General features: G+C 46.8%; 1 protein-coding gene across 4 annotated transcripts in view; it reads right to left on the reverse strand.

Moving 5' to 3' along the window:
• The window catches only part of TIAM2 (TIAM Rac1 associated GEF 2), a 230,507-nt gene that overhangs the window by 31,892 nt on the left and 183,441 nt on the right, over positions 1 to 15,174 (reverse strand). For 3 of the 4 annotated variants that reach the window (XM_036871919.1, XM_036871916.1, XM_036871918.1), the window contains one exon: positions 8,819 to 8,922. In XM_036871919.1, coding sequence (XP_036727814.1) covers positions 8,819 to 8,922 — 104 coding nt within the window. Of the gene's footprint in view, positions 1 to 5,277; positions 5,355 to 8,818; positions 8,923 to 15,174 lie in introns of those variants that run through there. The other variant, XM_036871920.1, reaches the window with a different exon arrangement.

The raw sequence follows: 15,174 nt of genomic DNA on the forward strand, positions 1-15,174 counted from the left end.
TGCCCAAGCGGCTGCCAGCCAGAATTAGATTGTAACCATGGCTGTAAATCCTTCCAAAGAAAGGGAAGGAGCGAGCAGCAGCTAAGACCCAGCTCACCTGCTGATGTGGAAGCGGCCGGGGTGATGCTCTCAGAGGAGAAACACAGGGGCTGCCTGATCACGCCCCAGACAGAGCACGCAGACCGCCCCTCCTGGTCCTCAGACAGCGGCTCACTTTACAAAAATGAGTTTTCCACAATTTTGCTTTGGAATCAAAATTTAAATTCGTGTCCCCCCCCAAATCACTTTTTTTCCCACTAATTACAGAAAATAAAACGTTTTGAAATGCTCTGACAGCAGCACACAGTGTTACAGTTGGTGTCAACAATCTAGGGATGTCTGCCCACCACCATCAATATGGCCTCCTTGTCTCAACCTAGCAGTGTTTTGCCATCTAGGGAGGGGTTGTTACGTATCTGATGGTCCTCGATCTCCTAGCACATTAAAAGAATCAAGCACTGATAGCCAAACCCACCCAACCAATTAGACTTGAAGATGAAAACAAAGTTCAAATGTCACTCGACTACACAAACGCAGTGCTTTACTTATTGTAGGTACTTGATAATTGATTCTGTCATGTCCATAATATTAAGTCAAGACAGAAGCTAGATGATTCAGATGTTCACTCCAAGTCAGAATTCTGAACCCAGAGTTCATCGATTCCTAAGGGGGAATCCACGGATAAACATCATAAGATCAATGAGCTCCCTGGAATCGTGGGTGACTTTTTTTTTTTTTTAATTTTATTTATTTATTTATTTTTGGCTGTGTTGGGTCTTCGTTTCTGTGCGAGGGCTTCCTCCAGTTGCGGCAAGCGGGGGCCACTCTTCATCGCGGTGCGCGGGCCTCTTACTATCGCGGCCTCTCTTGTTGCGGAGCACAGGCTCCAGACGCGCAGGCTCAGCAATTGTGGCTCACGGGCCCAGTTGCTCAGCGGCATGTGGGATCTTCCCAGACCAGGGCTCGAACCCGTGTCCCCTGCATTGGCAGGCAGATTCTCAACCACTGCGCCACCAAGGAAGCCCCCGTGGGTGACTTTTTACGTATGCATCTGAGCAATTTTCCGAGCGTCCACAGACGCTCGGAGCCAGGATGGGCCGCCAGGACGGACAGACCCAGCCCCCAGCTGCACAGACACAGATGTGTGATGACTTATCCAAGGACAAAGGGACTTCCTTGTGAGACCTGGGGCAAAATCCCATGTGTCCTTCCTCTGAGACCACCTTACGTCCAGGAGGCTTCCCCTGGGCATACACAAGAGCCTGCAGACGGCGTTTGCTGAGGTTAGAGTTTGGCCTGAGAAACTCAGACTCCCTGCTTTCTTCTCCAAAAAGCAAAAAGCTATACTCAAGTCTCTATAACTCTCTATGTCCAATCCAGGAGGCCCAGAAAGAAAGATGGAGAAATAGAAGGCCGAACGCCGAAGAGGATGAGGATGGGGGACTGATGGAGGCTACGACCTCCGCACCACGACCGTATCCAAAAGCACGCGGTCCACTCCTCGGCCAGCACGGAGCACAGGGAGCTTGCCGCCCAGCCCCCTGCTTGGCTAGTCCGGGCGCCAGGACCGAAGGAGAGACCTCAAGGAGCAGGGTGAGGCCCCTGCCCAGCCCCGAGGTGCGGGGGCCCGGCGGGCTACTCTGTCTGCCTTGGAAAGGACCAACACACCCCTCTGCGGTCGCATCCCAGGGAGGACAGGAGCGAAACCGCAGCCCCCGCTGTTCCGAAGGGGAGGAAGAGGAGGGAGGGGCCCGCACCAGAAGTAAGTGTGGCGAGCGGTCATCGGGTTAAGACCCGGCCTGGCCCCGCAGCCTCTCTGCCGTCGGGGTCCACCCTGGGGGGCCTTGGCTCCGGGGAGCCTCCAGGTGGCTCTCCGGCGAGTCAGCGCCCGCAGCGTGCGGAGGGGCTGCGCTCACCCCGTCAGCAGGTGCAGCCAGAGCGCGTCTACCTGCCGGGCCCCGACGGCACGGCCGCCCGCGGGCGACTCCCGCCGCTGCCGCTCGGGGCCTCCGCCTCCTCCGTCCCCACCGTGTGACTCCGCAGATGCCTCGCCGTGACAACTTCTTCCTTTGCCCAGAAAAACAGGATGGAAAGGGAGAGCCTGGAGGAGAGCGAGAAAGCAGGGGACGGAGGCTGGGGAAGCAGAGGGCTGGGGACGACGGAGGACAGAGTGAAGGAAGAGGCCAGAGGGACACGGAGCCAGCGAGGTCACAGGAAAGCCCCGCCGCCGGGGCACAAAGGGAAGGCGGCTGAGGGAGCTCCCGAGTCCTTCCAGCCCCGCGGAGCAGGGGCGCGGCGGCCCCAGGCCTCCCCGAGCCGAGACCTGCGCCGTCGGGCTCCCCGCGCCCTGCTGCCTGCGCACGGGCACAGCCCACGTGAGCGCAGGGCCCCGGCCCCCCGGGCGAGCCAGCCCCGCGTCGGAGCTCTAGGAGCCCCCAAGGCAGAGGCTCAGGCCTTTGGGCCCTCATCAGGCATCACCCAGCTGGGGGCAGTTTCTGGGTCTCCGGCCCCAGGTGGCCCACAGCTCAGCCAGCAGTGACAGCCCCCTTCCACTGGCCGGTGTGTCCCTGGACAGACCCCTAACACAGACCCCTTTAGGACCACAGCCACGTCGATGGGGGTAGAGGCCGTGAGAGGAAGTGGAGAGAGAGGCCAGCACCACTGAGATTTCTTCCCCCTGCCACCACGTCCCCTCTTCCACTGGGCACGCCCTCCTGTTCCAGACTGCGGCCAGGAAGCCACCCACGCGGCGTTTTCCCGCTGCAGGGCGTGATGCCACCCCACGCCTCTGCTCGCAACGGGCCCTCCCACGCCCGGCGCTGAGATTTGGTTTTCTTTCTTTCTTTCTTTCCTTCCCCCATTTGACACTGTGAGTGGCATCGAACCCTGTGGGACAGAGTGTATAAATGACCCTTGGCCACAAAGAAGACAGGGATGTCCCTTCCTGCCACTCCAGCAAAGACGTGGCACCTCCCCGGCACATCAGCCCGAACGATCGAGGACGGACCAACAAGAGCAGGGGGCTAATACCCTGAAGCTAGGAAAATGGGGAATTAAAAAACAAATCCAGCAAACTACAAAGAAATCAAATGGCCTTTCAGACGCCAATGAAAATGAATCCCAGTCATTTCAAACAAGTTCACCAACTTGCCCCCAAGTCCCTGCCAAAAGGAAGTAGGGTGCTAGAAATGTAGAACAGTGCATTGGAGAGCTAATGGGGAACTCAGCTCTACTGTGATCCCTCCCAGCCTGTGTCCTTCTGTGCCCTTGGTGACTCTCTCTGCCCTGAAGTGATGCCTCTCTTCCAAAAGGCGAAGAGTCTGCAAGACCTCCTAAGCATCTGTCATTCACAGCTCACTCCTGCTAAGGATAAAGGCAAACCTAACATACACTGCTTTTATTCAGTCATTTGAACAGCCCTTTAGAACAGGTCATCAATTCACAACAGTCTACCTGAGAAAAATAAGCTAAAAGATGGGCAGGCTTTGTCTCCATGCAGATGACAAAGAGCTAAGAGGACTCCATGGCCAAGGCCCTCGGTTTCCAATTCTTTTTTATCTCAGGGGACAGCGCAGCAGGATTTGACCACAGACACTAACTTCAAGAAGACCGGGTAGGCAGCCTTGTGGCTAAGTCATGCATTAGGTGAGCAGAGTGGGAAAGCATTCAAAACATGCAAATGTATGAGCCACGTCGGGAAGGGGGTTTGCTGCTCACCTAATAATCTCTCCTGTCTGGGCTTCTAGTCATCCACGATCCTCTCCACTACACAGGCTTGGAGCTATTGTTATTTTTACTTACAGATGAGGACACAGAGGCTTAGAGAGACCAGGTACCTTGCCCCAGGGCACGCAGTGGTAAAGCCTGGTGGCCCAGGATACAGATTCAGGTTTCCAACTGCTGAGATCAAGAGTTCTTTCTATTATACCACTACCTACAAGAAAAGGCTACCCGGAATTGAATCACTGTGAAAGATTACTGTCTCACTACTGGGGAACATCAGCCCCAAATCGTTTTTCAGGGACAATGGGTTTGCCTTGAGGATGCAACCTCCCTGTTCATTCCTATAGGAATTATGTCAGATAGCATGCATTTAGAAATAGGCATGTTTAGTTTTTGAAAAAGGATCATGATTATATTAATCTATTCAACAGCAGCCATGGAGGAAGACTACTATTTACATATAAATTCTATTTTCGCTGGACTTTTTAACAAAAGCATCTCACAACCAAGAGATCCTGAAAAAATGCAGGACACTCAAAGAAAGGTAAGAAAGATATGTAGTTAAAAATGCTGAAAACTAAATCACACGATCCACGAATCTTTTTCTTTTCCTGTAGCTTCTTAGAGATGCAAGCTCTTAAAAGCAATTCATGCAAAAAACTCAAAAGGTTAAGCTAAGTGGGTGAGCAGGCATTAAACATTAAACGCAAGTGATGTTCACGCTGGTACCGAAACCTGATCATCAGTGCGTGTCCCTTTTTTTCTACCTTGAACGAATAAACAGGACAAAATATATTCTAAACATGATTAAATTGCTAAGAGCACAACACACAGTTGTCAAGGCTATATGTCTCCAGATCCTCAGTGCTCTCTGTTCTATCAACACAACGCCTACAAACTGCAAAAATAATCACTGCCAAAGCTACCCTAGGTGATTACATAAAGTTTTTCTAAAAAGCTGAAAAAAAATATTTAATCAGGAATCACTAAAGTAAAACACTGCTTACCTTACAGAAAACGGGTTTCACGCTTGTGGATTTTCTTTTACAGCATTAAGCCCAATACAAGTATGTACAACACTCCAAGAAAATTTGACAAAGCATAAAATTATTTACTGTCTTCAAATTATCCTTCTCTCTTTTCAAACATATTTTACAGAGTAAATCTTTGAAATTTCCTTAGGACTTTCTGATATCTTTCTATTTCAAAAGGACAAACCATTTCAGAGATCCATTTAGAGACCTATGCATCCTTGGAATGAGAAAGGAAAAGTTGACAGTGCCACCGAACAACTAGTATCCAAAAGAAATTCTCTTAATCCTGAGCTGTAAAGAGTGCTTGAAGATTACTGCCAGGATCCCTTCCGGAAAGAAAGGCTTATCTTGTCTGCATAACAGTCTTTAGACATTTTAGAGTAAAATCAACTTTCAAGACAGAGAAAAGAAAACCATGCAAGCATGCCTACATTTGGATCAGAATGCACATCCCTGAGAATCAAAGCCCTTGTTTACTTACATGCTGTACATAGAAAGGAAAAGTTCAAAGAAACCTGCATCCTCTGGGAGAAATGATTCCATCTAAGTCGGCTGCTGGGAAATGAGTAAGACACACGTTCTCTCTCACTCTCACCCCAGGCAGTGAAAAAAATCCCAAACTGTTCTTTCAAGTCACATTCACAAGGGCTTCCTAGCGCCACCAAGCTCTTCCTCCAAGGCAGCCTGGGGGTTGGGGAAGGCTCACCCCCTTGCTCTGGATTTCCACCCCATGCCCTGAACCCGCCTGCTCTGGGAAGGTGCCAGGTTAGGGCACACAGGGAGATGGCAGAACCACGAAGTGCCACATCTTCAGAGCCAGCTCAGAGGGTGGCAAACAAAGCAAGCGGCACTTCTGTGGTGACTGCTTTACACACCTCAAGTTCCCAGAACAAACCAGAAACTCCTTCAACCCCCTCACCTCCAAAGGAACTGTTTATTCCTTTCAAACCCCAAACTATTACAGTAGTGCGAGCTGATTGCTAACAATACTGAAAAAAAAATTCCCCACACCGGGAGAGGTTGACAGGGGCACACAAAGAGCTGTGACAGTAATAGGCACCCTTGAGGAGAAAGAAGGCAATCAATTATGAACCATTTGCAGAAATTGCGGGGCTGTCAAAAGCCCTACTTACAGCTGTGCTTCATCAAGCCAGGCTGCATTTGATTTTCAAGGGAAATTATTCCTGTTTCTCAAGTGTAGAATATTGTTAGTAAAAATATCCCAAACAGCCCAGGTTCAACCAGGGTCTTATCTGAAAAGAAGTTAATGACCCCTGAGAAGGCTGACGGGCCAGCATGAGAAGCCCAGGAACCAGAGGCAGGTCTCCCCTCTGGGGCGTGACCACCTCCTGTGGGCACCATGGGACAGCGCCAGGGCCATCCCGAAAGACCCAGGACCAGCACCCGCTGGACAGGCATCCTAAAACTCCCAAATCACAGTTTGGAAAATAGAAAAGCATTGCTTTTAGATATAACCTGCTGTTTCTAGGAGGCTAAACATAATAACAGAAGAGAAATTTTATTTTTTAATTCTTCAATTCAAAACTTCCTTTTCACTACTATCCATCACAATGATCACTTTTGATGATCACAGATTCTTTTTTCCCCAAGGAACAAAGAATATGTAAACCGAGTAGCTGCTAGGCATCTGCTAGGATTTTTTAAAAATATACTGAAATCCATTATTATAGACAGATATCTTCAAATTTGAAAAAGGTGAGCTGGTAACTGCTCTAGACTTGAGAGGAATCTGGCAGCAAATGCTTAACGTGCTAATATTCTTTAATATTTTTTTCTTCTGTGTTCCTTGGTATCCTTTGCTTTCTCCTTTAATCATCTTAGCAATGAAAATTAGAGCTCAGAGAGCTCCAATTTCAAGCTGAACTGCAGCTTTCACTCCTCTTCTAAATTTCTAACTGATGCTCCAATGTTCATCTTATAAACCTTTGTTTAGTTATGATAGGCATTAAGAAATAGAAATGGAAATAGCCTCAACATGGTAACTTTCTGCAGATTTATTTGATTGAATCTTCACATAAAATAAAACCTGGAAAAGAATTTAATTTCCTCCTTAAGAATTTTAATGGGGAACTCAAGCATCGTACCAGAGAGGAAACCATTATCCCTAATGGCGTTAACGATCTCCCCAAAGCTGCCACCTGCGCCAGCGCCTCACAGCCACGCTGACCTTAAATAGAGAGCCTAGCTTCTTGAGTGTTGCCTTAGCATTTGCCTTTTTTAAAAAAGTCAAGACAAAGCAATCCAAACACATCTATTCGATGCTCTAGGATCCACTGCTTCCAAAAAAATGATGAATTTGAGCTACAATATTGGGTTCCCACAAGTAAATAACCCACCAGAGACAGAACAGAAAGACTAAAAATGCTGATGACTGCAGTTTAGTAAAAGAAATTGCTTCCTGGGGGCATAACCAGGCCAGTGCAAGTAGCTGAGTATTTGGTTTGTATGAGGAATTGAGAAGAAAGAAAAGGGAGATTTTGGAGGAGGTGGATAGGGAATGGGGGGGAGGAATTCAGGGGGTAAGAAAGGGAAACAGAGAAGAGAGGTGAGGCCAGGTGCCAGTGGCCGCTTGAACCCGCTCTGAAGCTGGCAGGCTCTATCTCACCCAATCCACCCATCCCACACTGATCACCACCAGTCACCTGGGGCTGGGCCAGTGGCCAGTCACCCAAGGACCGGCTCCTAGGAGTATTAGTTGAAACCCAACTGGGGTGTGGTCCTGCTGTAAATTGTTTAAAATACCCATCATTGTTTATATTTCCTCCATTCTTGTTTTGTATTTAAGACAAAAGGAAGAAATATAAAACAGAGTTATAATCTCAAAGTCAGTTAAAACTGGACTGTGTACTTACGAAGATCATGTCAGACAGACAACTTCTGAAAGGAGAGCTAACTAAGATCAGTTAAAAATGTAGGAGAGGAATCGAATGTGACAAGGGTTGGTGAGGATGTGGAGGAACTGGAACCCTCGTACGCTGCTGGTGGGAACATAAAATGGTGCAGGGCTGTCTGTGCAAGCCAGTGGGGCTGTTCCTCAAAAAAGCTAAACATAGAATTACCACATGACCCAGCAATTCCACTCTGAGTGGCATACCCAAAAGAAGTGAAAACAAGGTCTTAAACAGATATTTGTATGCCAATGTCACTGCAGCGTTACTCACAACAGCCAAACGGTGGAAACAACCCACGTGTCCATCAATAGATGAATGGATAAACAAAATGTAGTGTGTATGTATATATATATATATATATACAATGGAATATCATTCAGCCATAAAAGGAGTAAAGTTTTGATACATGCTACCACATGGATGAACCTTGAAAACATTATGCAGAAACAAAAGGACAAATATTATACGATCACACTCACATGAGGTAACCAGAATAGGCAAATGAGACAGAAAGTATAACAGAGGTTTCCAGGCGACTAGGGGGTGGGATGAATGGGTGGTTATTGTCTAATGGGTACTGAGTTTCTATTTGGCAGGATGAAAAAGTTCTGGAAATGGATAGTGGTAATGGTTTGCACAATATTGTGAATGTTAATGCCACGAAGTGTACACTTAAAAATGGTGAAAATGGCAAATTTTATGTTTTATATATTTTATAACAAAATGACAACATTCCAAAAATAATTTATCTTCAGCCAAAAATAAATGTAGTAAATGAATACAATAGTAATTTTTATGTGACCCTCAGAACACCTGAGCTTAGATTTTCCTCGTCAAACCATCCTAGTATACGAATGGCCACGTTTGCACTACTCTTTGGTGGCATGCCAAAAGTCATGCAGGAGGTTGGGCCAAGGTCAAGGATTCCTACTAGTACTTCACTTCAAATAAAGAAGGAAACTATTTTCTTTAAATTAAAAAAAAAATGTTTGTATTGACTGTTGTACCTAGGGATAGGGTAACTCCATCTTTTTCTCCCCGCCTCAGGTGCAGGTGGGAATTAACACTCGCCTGCCAGGTCCTTGTTTGAGATTTGGGACAGCATCTTACCCTGAACGTCTGCTCCTTCTTCTCCCTGTGGGAAACCTGATCCAGCGTGCCATCAGTCTGACTCCTTTTCAGGCCAGTTGTGATGTCAGGGACGTTGCTGAAATCTGCATGAAAAGTGACAAAAACATAGGCGAGTTTGGCCATCTGCAAAGAATAGTAGTGACTGACTTAGAGGCTCAGATAGAGAAAGAGAGGGAAAAAAAAAAATTAACTAACAACCTAGAAGGCAGGACATCATTGTCCTTAGTGGTACTGATGTTAACATATGCATAGCTGGTCTTCTGAAACAGATCTGGGCTCTGGCTAATTGAAGAAGCAGCATCTGCCTGTTTTGGTCAAAGGAGGCCAATGACCAACCAAAACAATGACTTAAATGCCTGGCCACTCTTGTCACTGCCGTGCAAACTTCACTAAGTACACTATTATACAGTGTTGGTACTTCCCTTCCTTTATTTTTGGCTAAGTGAGGGCAAAATCACCAAGGACACCTGGGAAAACCAATGATGTAACACCATAGATTCTTATTACTATCCACAAATTGCTCATTTGCAAGCATAATTCTTCTTTTTCTGGCATCGACCACAATTGCATCCTAAATTGAAAGTCCCAAGAGGAACAGTAAACCTTTGTTAACTTCCAGAGTAAGGGTTAAGAAACAATATAGAAGGTGAGTAGAGCATGTGGCTTTCCAACCTACACTTATACACATATGCCATCCTCAACAGTTCTTTCCAGTGGTTCTCAAATTAACAAATTCAAGAAAGATGGAAAGACCAGCCTCTATCAAAATATTACACAGATTTTCATTCTAATTTTTTTATTTGGTAGACTATATCCTCTCAACTAGGTGAAACCAGATGGCTTCTGATCTCAGTCAGCTACAAAAAGAAGTCATCAATCTCATACCTGTCTGAGTCGATCTAGGCAGAAAAGGCATGGATAGACATTGGCAAACCATCCAGCATGATGGAGGCGAGGACAGTGGTCTCCAGGAGACCTTTAGAAGCTATGGGAGGAGGCTGATGGAACTCATGGACAGAAACGCTGGTCCATGATCCAGGCTGATGTCACCAATCACTACACAAGAGGAGACCTAAAGAAAATGTCGTAACGGTCTACAGAATTCTGGAGCTCCAATTTCTTCTTCCTTTTACTTCTTCTAACACCTTAACCCTGCCCAGAAAAGGACCACGCCGTCTATTTCACATAAGGAGATACAGACAAGGGAGGTAGGAAGGCTTTTATGTCTTAGGTGACTGGGTAGATGGGAAGAGTACGGGCTGGGAGTGGGAGTCACAAGCTCAGCTTTGGGCAAAGCTGATTTGGAGATGCATGTGGGTCACCCAGTGCAACATACCCAGGAGTCCAGTAGCACAAGAAAGGTCTGCACAGGCACGTGGCTTTGGAGCCATCATCATACACTTGGCAGTGAAGCCACGGGGATGGATGGTGTCTCCAGGGAGAATGTGCAGAATGGGACATGAAGAGGCCCAGGGAGAGAACCCTGGAACCGCTAAGGCACAGTGTGCCGGACAGGAGGTACCTCTCTCTTTAGAGAGAAGCAACAGCCAGAGAAGCACAAGGAAATCAAGAAAGAGCAATGCCACAGGCGCCACACAATGTAAAAATACATTACCTAGGCAACAGAGTCAGATTTGCATTATTGCTGCCTTTACCTTATAAATAAAAAGCTCCAATATTTCCAAAGAGTTGTATTAAGTACAGGAAATACAACACACAATCAATGCATTTATTCGTGATGATGATTTCTACAGCGCCTGCTCTGTGTCAGGTATGTACTACGTTCTAGGGATACAAAGAGGAAAGCGACCTCAAGTCCCCTGAAGAGCTCAGAGACGGCGCGGCCACAAGGAGCCTTGGAGCCCGGAGGCGCCAGATGGATATGCTGGAGAAAATAACATGGTTGATGTCAAAAGCGGAAGCGAATTCTGAGTCATCTCTTCAATATATTCACACAACTTTGGAACTTCCTTAAACGCTGAAAATTCCCAGAACCACCTTTTACCTCTTACAAAGGCAAAGTGTTTTCCTGCTAGCAGAACATGCCATGCCCTTCCTCTCAAAATCCTGCTCACCCCAGGACCAGAGGCTTTACTATGAATCGGTGAGGCTCTGCAGGCACCTTTGCAGCCCCTTAACTGCAGGGAGGCCCCTGGTGTGGCCTGGGTCCTCTCTGAGGCAGGGCTTGGGCAGGAAGGATCACGGGACCCAGCTCCCACCGAGGCTGGCCCCGGGGACTCCTGAGAACGCAGCTCTGCAAGATAGGACGTCTCGAGCTGCTCCGCCACCCAAATTTCAAGAGGTTGACTGGCAGCTGGGCATCGACAGAGCCTCGGGGGTGACTGATTCCCCTTCCAACCCCACCAGCAGGGCGCCCGCGCTGTCCTGGAGGTGGCAAAGCACGAGGAAGCCTAGCTTGACAGTGTCCACGGCTGCGGACCTGGGTCCAGGAGCCTCAGGTTTCAACTGGACCTGCATCCCTGTCTGTAAAAAGCAGTGTGCCCTTCACGTTCTTTCTAGAGGAGAAATGAGAACAAAGTAGGTTCTGGAGGAATAGCAGACTGGCTGAAAAAAAAGTGTAGGCCGGTGAAATTCGAATCTTTACAAAGTTCTTTTAAACAGGCACCGCGCTGACATCCTGTCCTGGGTGCCAAATGCCTATGCATAGCCCCACTTACACTCTGCCCACATCCTGAGCGCCAGCTGCTAGAGTGAAAAAATATATCCTTCCCCTCCCAGCCAAAAACTGGCTTCCCACCTTGGGAGAGCCTCCGTGCGGCCCTGTTCACTAGACACATGTTGGGGCACTGGATCCCTACCAGGGAACACGGGGCATGTGTTACCAGGGCCGTGACACCGCCCACCCTGGGCTCAGCTGCTGCAGGACAGATGTTCAGACACGCTCCGGAAGAGTCTTTAGCCAATGTGATTGTAAATAATGAAAAATAACAAAATTACAAATCCAAGTCAAGACATCTATTTATAACCGGTGAATACACCCTGTCTTTCTCATCTTATTCCTTGTGGAAATTAACAATTTGGGGTGAGGTCTAGCAATGTGAAACATCTAGCATCTAACTCAGCTGACATGAGCTTCTACTCAGCAGGTGAGTGAGCAGAGCTGTGACTTTCCAAGTCACAGGCTCTGTTCCTCCATGTGGACCACTCGGTCCATTTATTTATCCCCTGGTCGGATGGGGGCTGAGTACTGCACACCCACAGAGTACCAGGTGCTGTGTCAGATGCCGTACACGAGACCAGCCTCAGACATCTTTCTCCTTTAAAACAAACATTTTTGGAGAGTGACGACACACTGGGCAGGCTATCCTGGAAGGTGACTGACCCCCGCTCCCCTGCACACCCTATAGTTCCCCACAGACAACAAGGGAAACACTGGGCTTCAGGTGCGACACGCCCTAGTCACTCAGTGTCTTCCTGTTCTGAACATCAGTACAGACCCCACAGGTATCACAGTCGGCCAAGTAACTGGCAACCCCAAACCCTTTATAATTAAAGGTCAAAACATGTGTTCAAGTAACAGCCTGGGTATCAACTTAAAAATGGAAACGTTAGGATAAATGCTAAAGTTAAGGTCGCTTCACCCATACAGCTCACAACGTGAATTCAAAGTTTGCATTTACGTCACTTCCAAATCCAGTTTAGCACAGTTAATATGCAGGAGAGTGGGCTTTGCCATTTATTTCCCCCAGGCCTGTAAGGAGCAGCAGGCTCTCTGGGTGCTAAGTCTGATGTGTGCAAAGGGGACTTCCAGGAAATAGGTGTCACTGGGGGTCGGGAAGAGGGTTTGGTGGCGTCCCTGCCGATCTCCCACCTGCTGCTTACTCTTCAGGAACCTCTCTGCTCAGCAGGCAGCTAGGATGTTGGGCTCGTCCGGCTGATGCCATCCCATCACCCCGTCCTGCTGGGTGCTTCCTCCTTACTCAACCAGGCAGCACGGGCAGAGGCAACAAATTCTTCCCAGTCCCCGACACCCGCCCAGGTGGCCGCCAGCAGCGCCCAGAGACACCAGGCAGCTTCTAGATGTAGGAGGCGGGCGAGGTGCTCTTCCCGGGCGGCAGCCAGACAGCTGGTTCCCAGAAAAGAGAGAAAGTCTGAGCGTGCCTCTGTGTTCTCAGGAACAAAACTGTAAGAGGAATTGAGTTAAAATCTCGAGATGACATCAATCCCGAGGCCAAAAACAAGAAACTAACATGAGAGGAGAGCATTTGTTTCCCCCTATTTAATACAGTAAGACTTTTTTGAGAAATAAATGATGGTAGTCACAGCATCAGGAAAAGCTCTGCTTCAATTTGTGGGTTGAGGAGTCATTTGAAGGAGACTGAAAGGATAGGCAATGAGAACAGGAATTATTTTGAAACTACACTTTTTGTGCTTCAAAGCATATTGTACACTGATTCTCAGTACTATACGCTCCAAAGCCCCCCTTTTGCTAATATATACTTTTACTAGCCTGAAATAAAATTCCTTCTTAATGTAATCTACCTCCACACATAATTTCACAAAAAAATAATATATGCCTTAATAGTAACACGAGGAGAAAAATAAATGGAAAGTAACAATTTTTTAAAAATTAGGTATTTCAGTATGTAAATGCGTGGGTACAACCACTCTAGAAACCGTGACGAAGTTGTGCAAAGCCTGCCCCACAGAGAATCACGGGGACTGTCTCAGCTTCATCACACACCCAGGCCGGGGTGTCTTGGTGGAGATTTAAATGCCTACGGGGCGCTGCCATCACACCTACGGGGTGACACGATTTTCCAAACGGGCAAAGACATCTGACAAAGTTCTGAACAAAACAAAGGTCAAACTCCCGTTGATTTATTGGGTTGATGCACTCCTATAAAATTCAAAGTACCCTACAGCTGAGGGGAAAAAATAATTTGTGTTCACTTGTAAAATGGAGCTGGTTCTTGGCTCAAGTAATTCCACCATGGTTTTCACCTACATGAATGTCCGGGAGAACAGCTCTGCAGTGTGAGGGACTGACTTAAACATGCAGGACCGCCAGCACCACGGCCCCAAACACTAAATGCCACCTTCCCCCAATTCATTATGAAAACCAAAAACAGACCCATAAACTTCCAAAATGTCACTGGTGGGCAGTACCTCGGCTGCTGAGAACTGTCTCTGCCCCTCTCCACGGCCAGGACTTCAACTTCACCTCTGGGAGGGTCAGTGACATCAGAGCACACCGAATGCACCGAAAAGCACACAGCCCAGAGCAGGTGCAAAGGGAATATTAGCGCCCTCACTCCCTGAAAAAAGGAGATACACTCACCAGAGCAATTTAAAAGATAGCATTTCAATAAATAATGTAGCATATTTAACCGGGACTCTCATCTTGGGATCAAAAATGTTTTATTTGATTAATCATCAGCCCTCAGACTCCCTCTGAGGTAAAAACTACAGAACGATAATCTTCTATGAATGAAGATGACTGAAAAAAAAAATCTAAAAAATAATATCAAAGAAGTTACAAGTAAATAATAAATGATTTAAGTTTTCAACCACATAATGCCCTGTGGCATCGAAGTTGTACATCCTTGACACTTAACAGTTTTATATCTGCAGCCATCCCTCAGTATCCGAGGGGGACTGGTTCTAGGACCCGCAGGGAACCCAAATCTGAGGATGCTCAAGTCCTTTACAGCACAGAATAGTATTTTCCATCCACTGTTGATCAACTCCGAGGATGCAGAACCTGCACATACAGAGGGCCAGCTGTACTTATATTCACAGTTTGATCTACAGCCATACCACCCAGAATGTGCCCGATCTCATCACATACACAGTTTGTGTGAATTATGTTCTTAATCTACTTGATTTATCCAATTTCTCTATTCAATTTCTCAGAATCTCTACTATGTAATTCCATAAATGAACAGCTTGTAAAGAATCAATGAATTTTACATCTGAAAAGAATCTTAGAAAGTATCCAATTCAATTCCTTCATCTGATGTACCTTGTGTTACTTAAAAAAGTGTGAGTGTAATTTTAAGAAAAGGTAAAGATTTTGGTAAATCAAGGCTGCCAGTAGAAGGATATAGCATTTTGTAAATACAAAATTACAATTTTTTTTCAGTTCTCCAAGCTTCACACACTATATACAATTCTGTATTAATGCTTTTGACATAGTTTATCTTGGTGTCAAGAGCACATTGGGCATTGAGTTCATTTGCACAGAAAAGCTTAAAAATCTCTCAATTTTTAAATATCAATTTGCAAACTTTGTATAGCATTGGTTATTCTTAATTAACTCAGATTTCCCTAAATTTTACTCATGCTTTTACTTAAAAATGCAATGGTGTGTG

This window comes from Balaenoptera musculus, chromosome 12 (assembly GCF_009873245.2).
Source record: "Balaenoptera musculus isolate JJ_BM4_2016_0621 chromosome 12, mBalMus1.pri.v3, whole genome shotgun sequence".
Classification (NCBI taxonomy): Eukaryota; Metazoa; Chordata; class Mammalia; order Artiodactyla; family Balaenopteridae; genus Balaenoptera; species Balaenoptera musculus.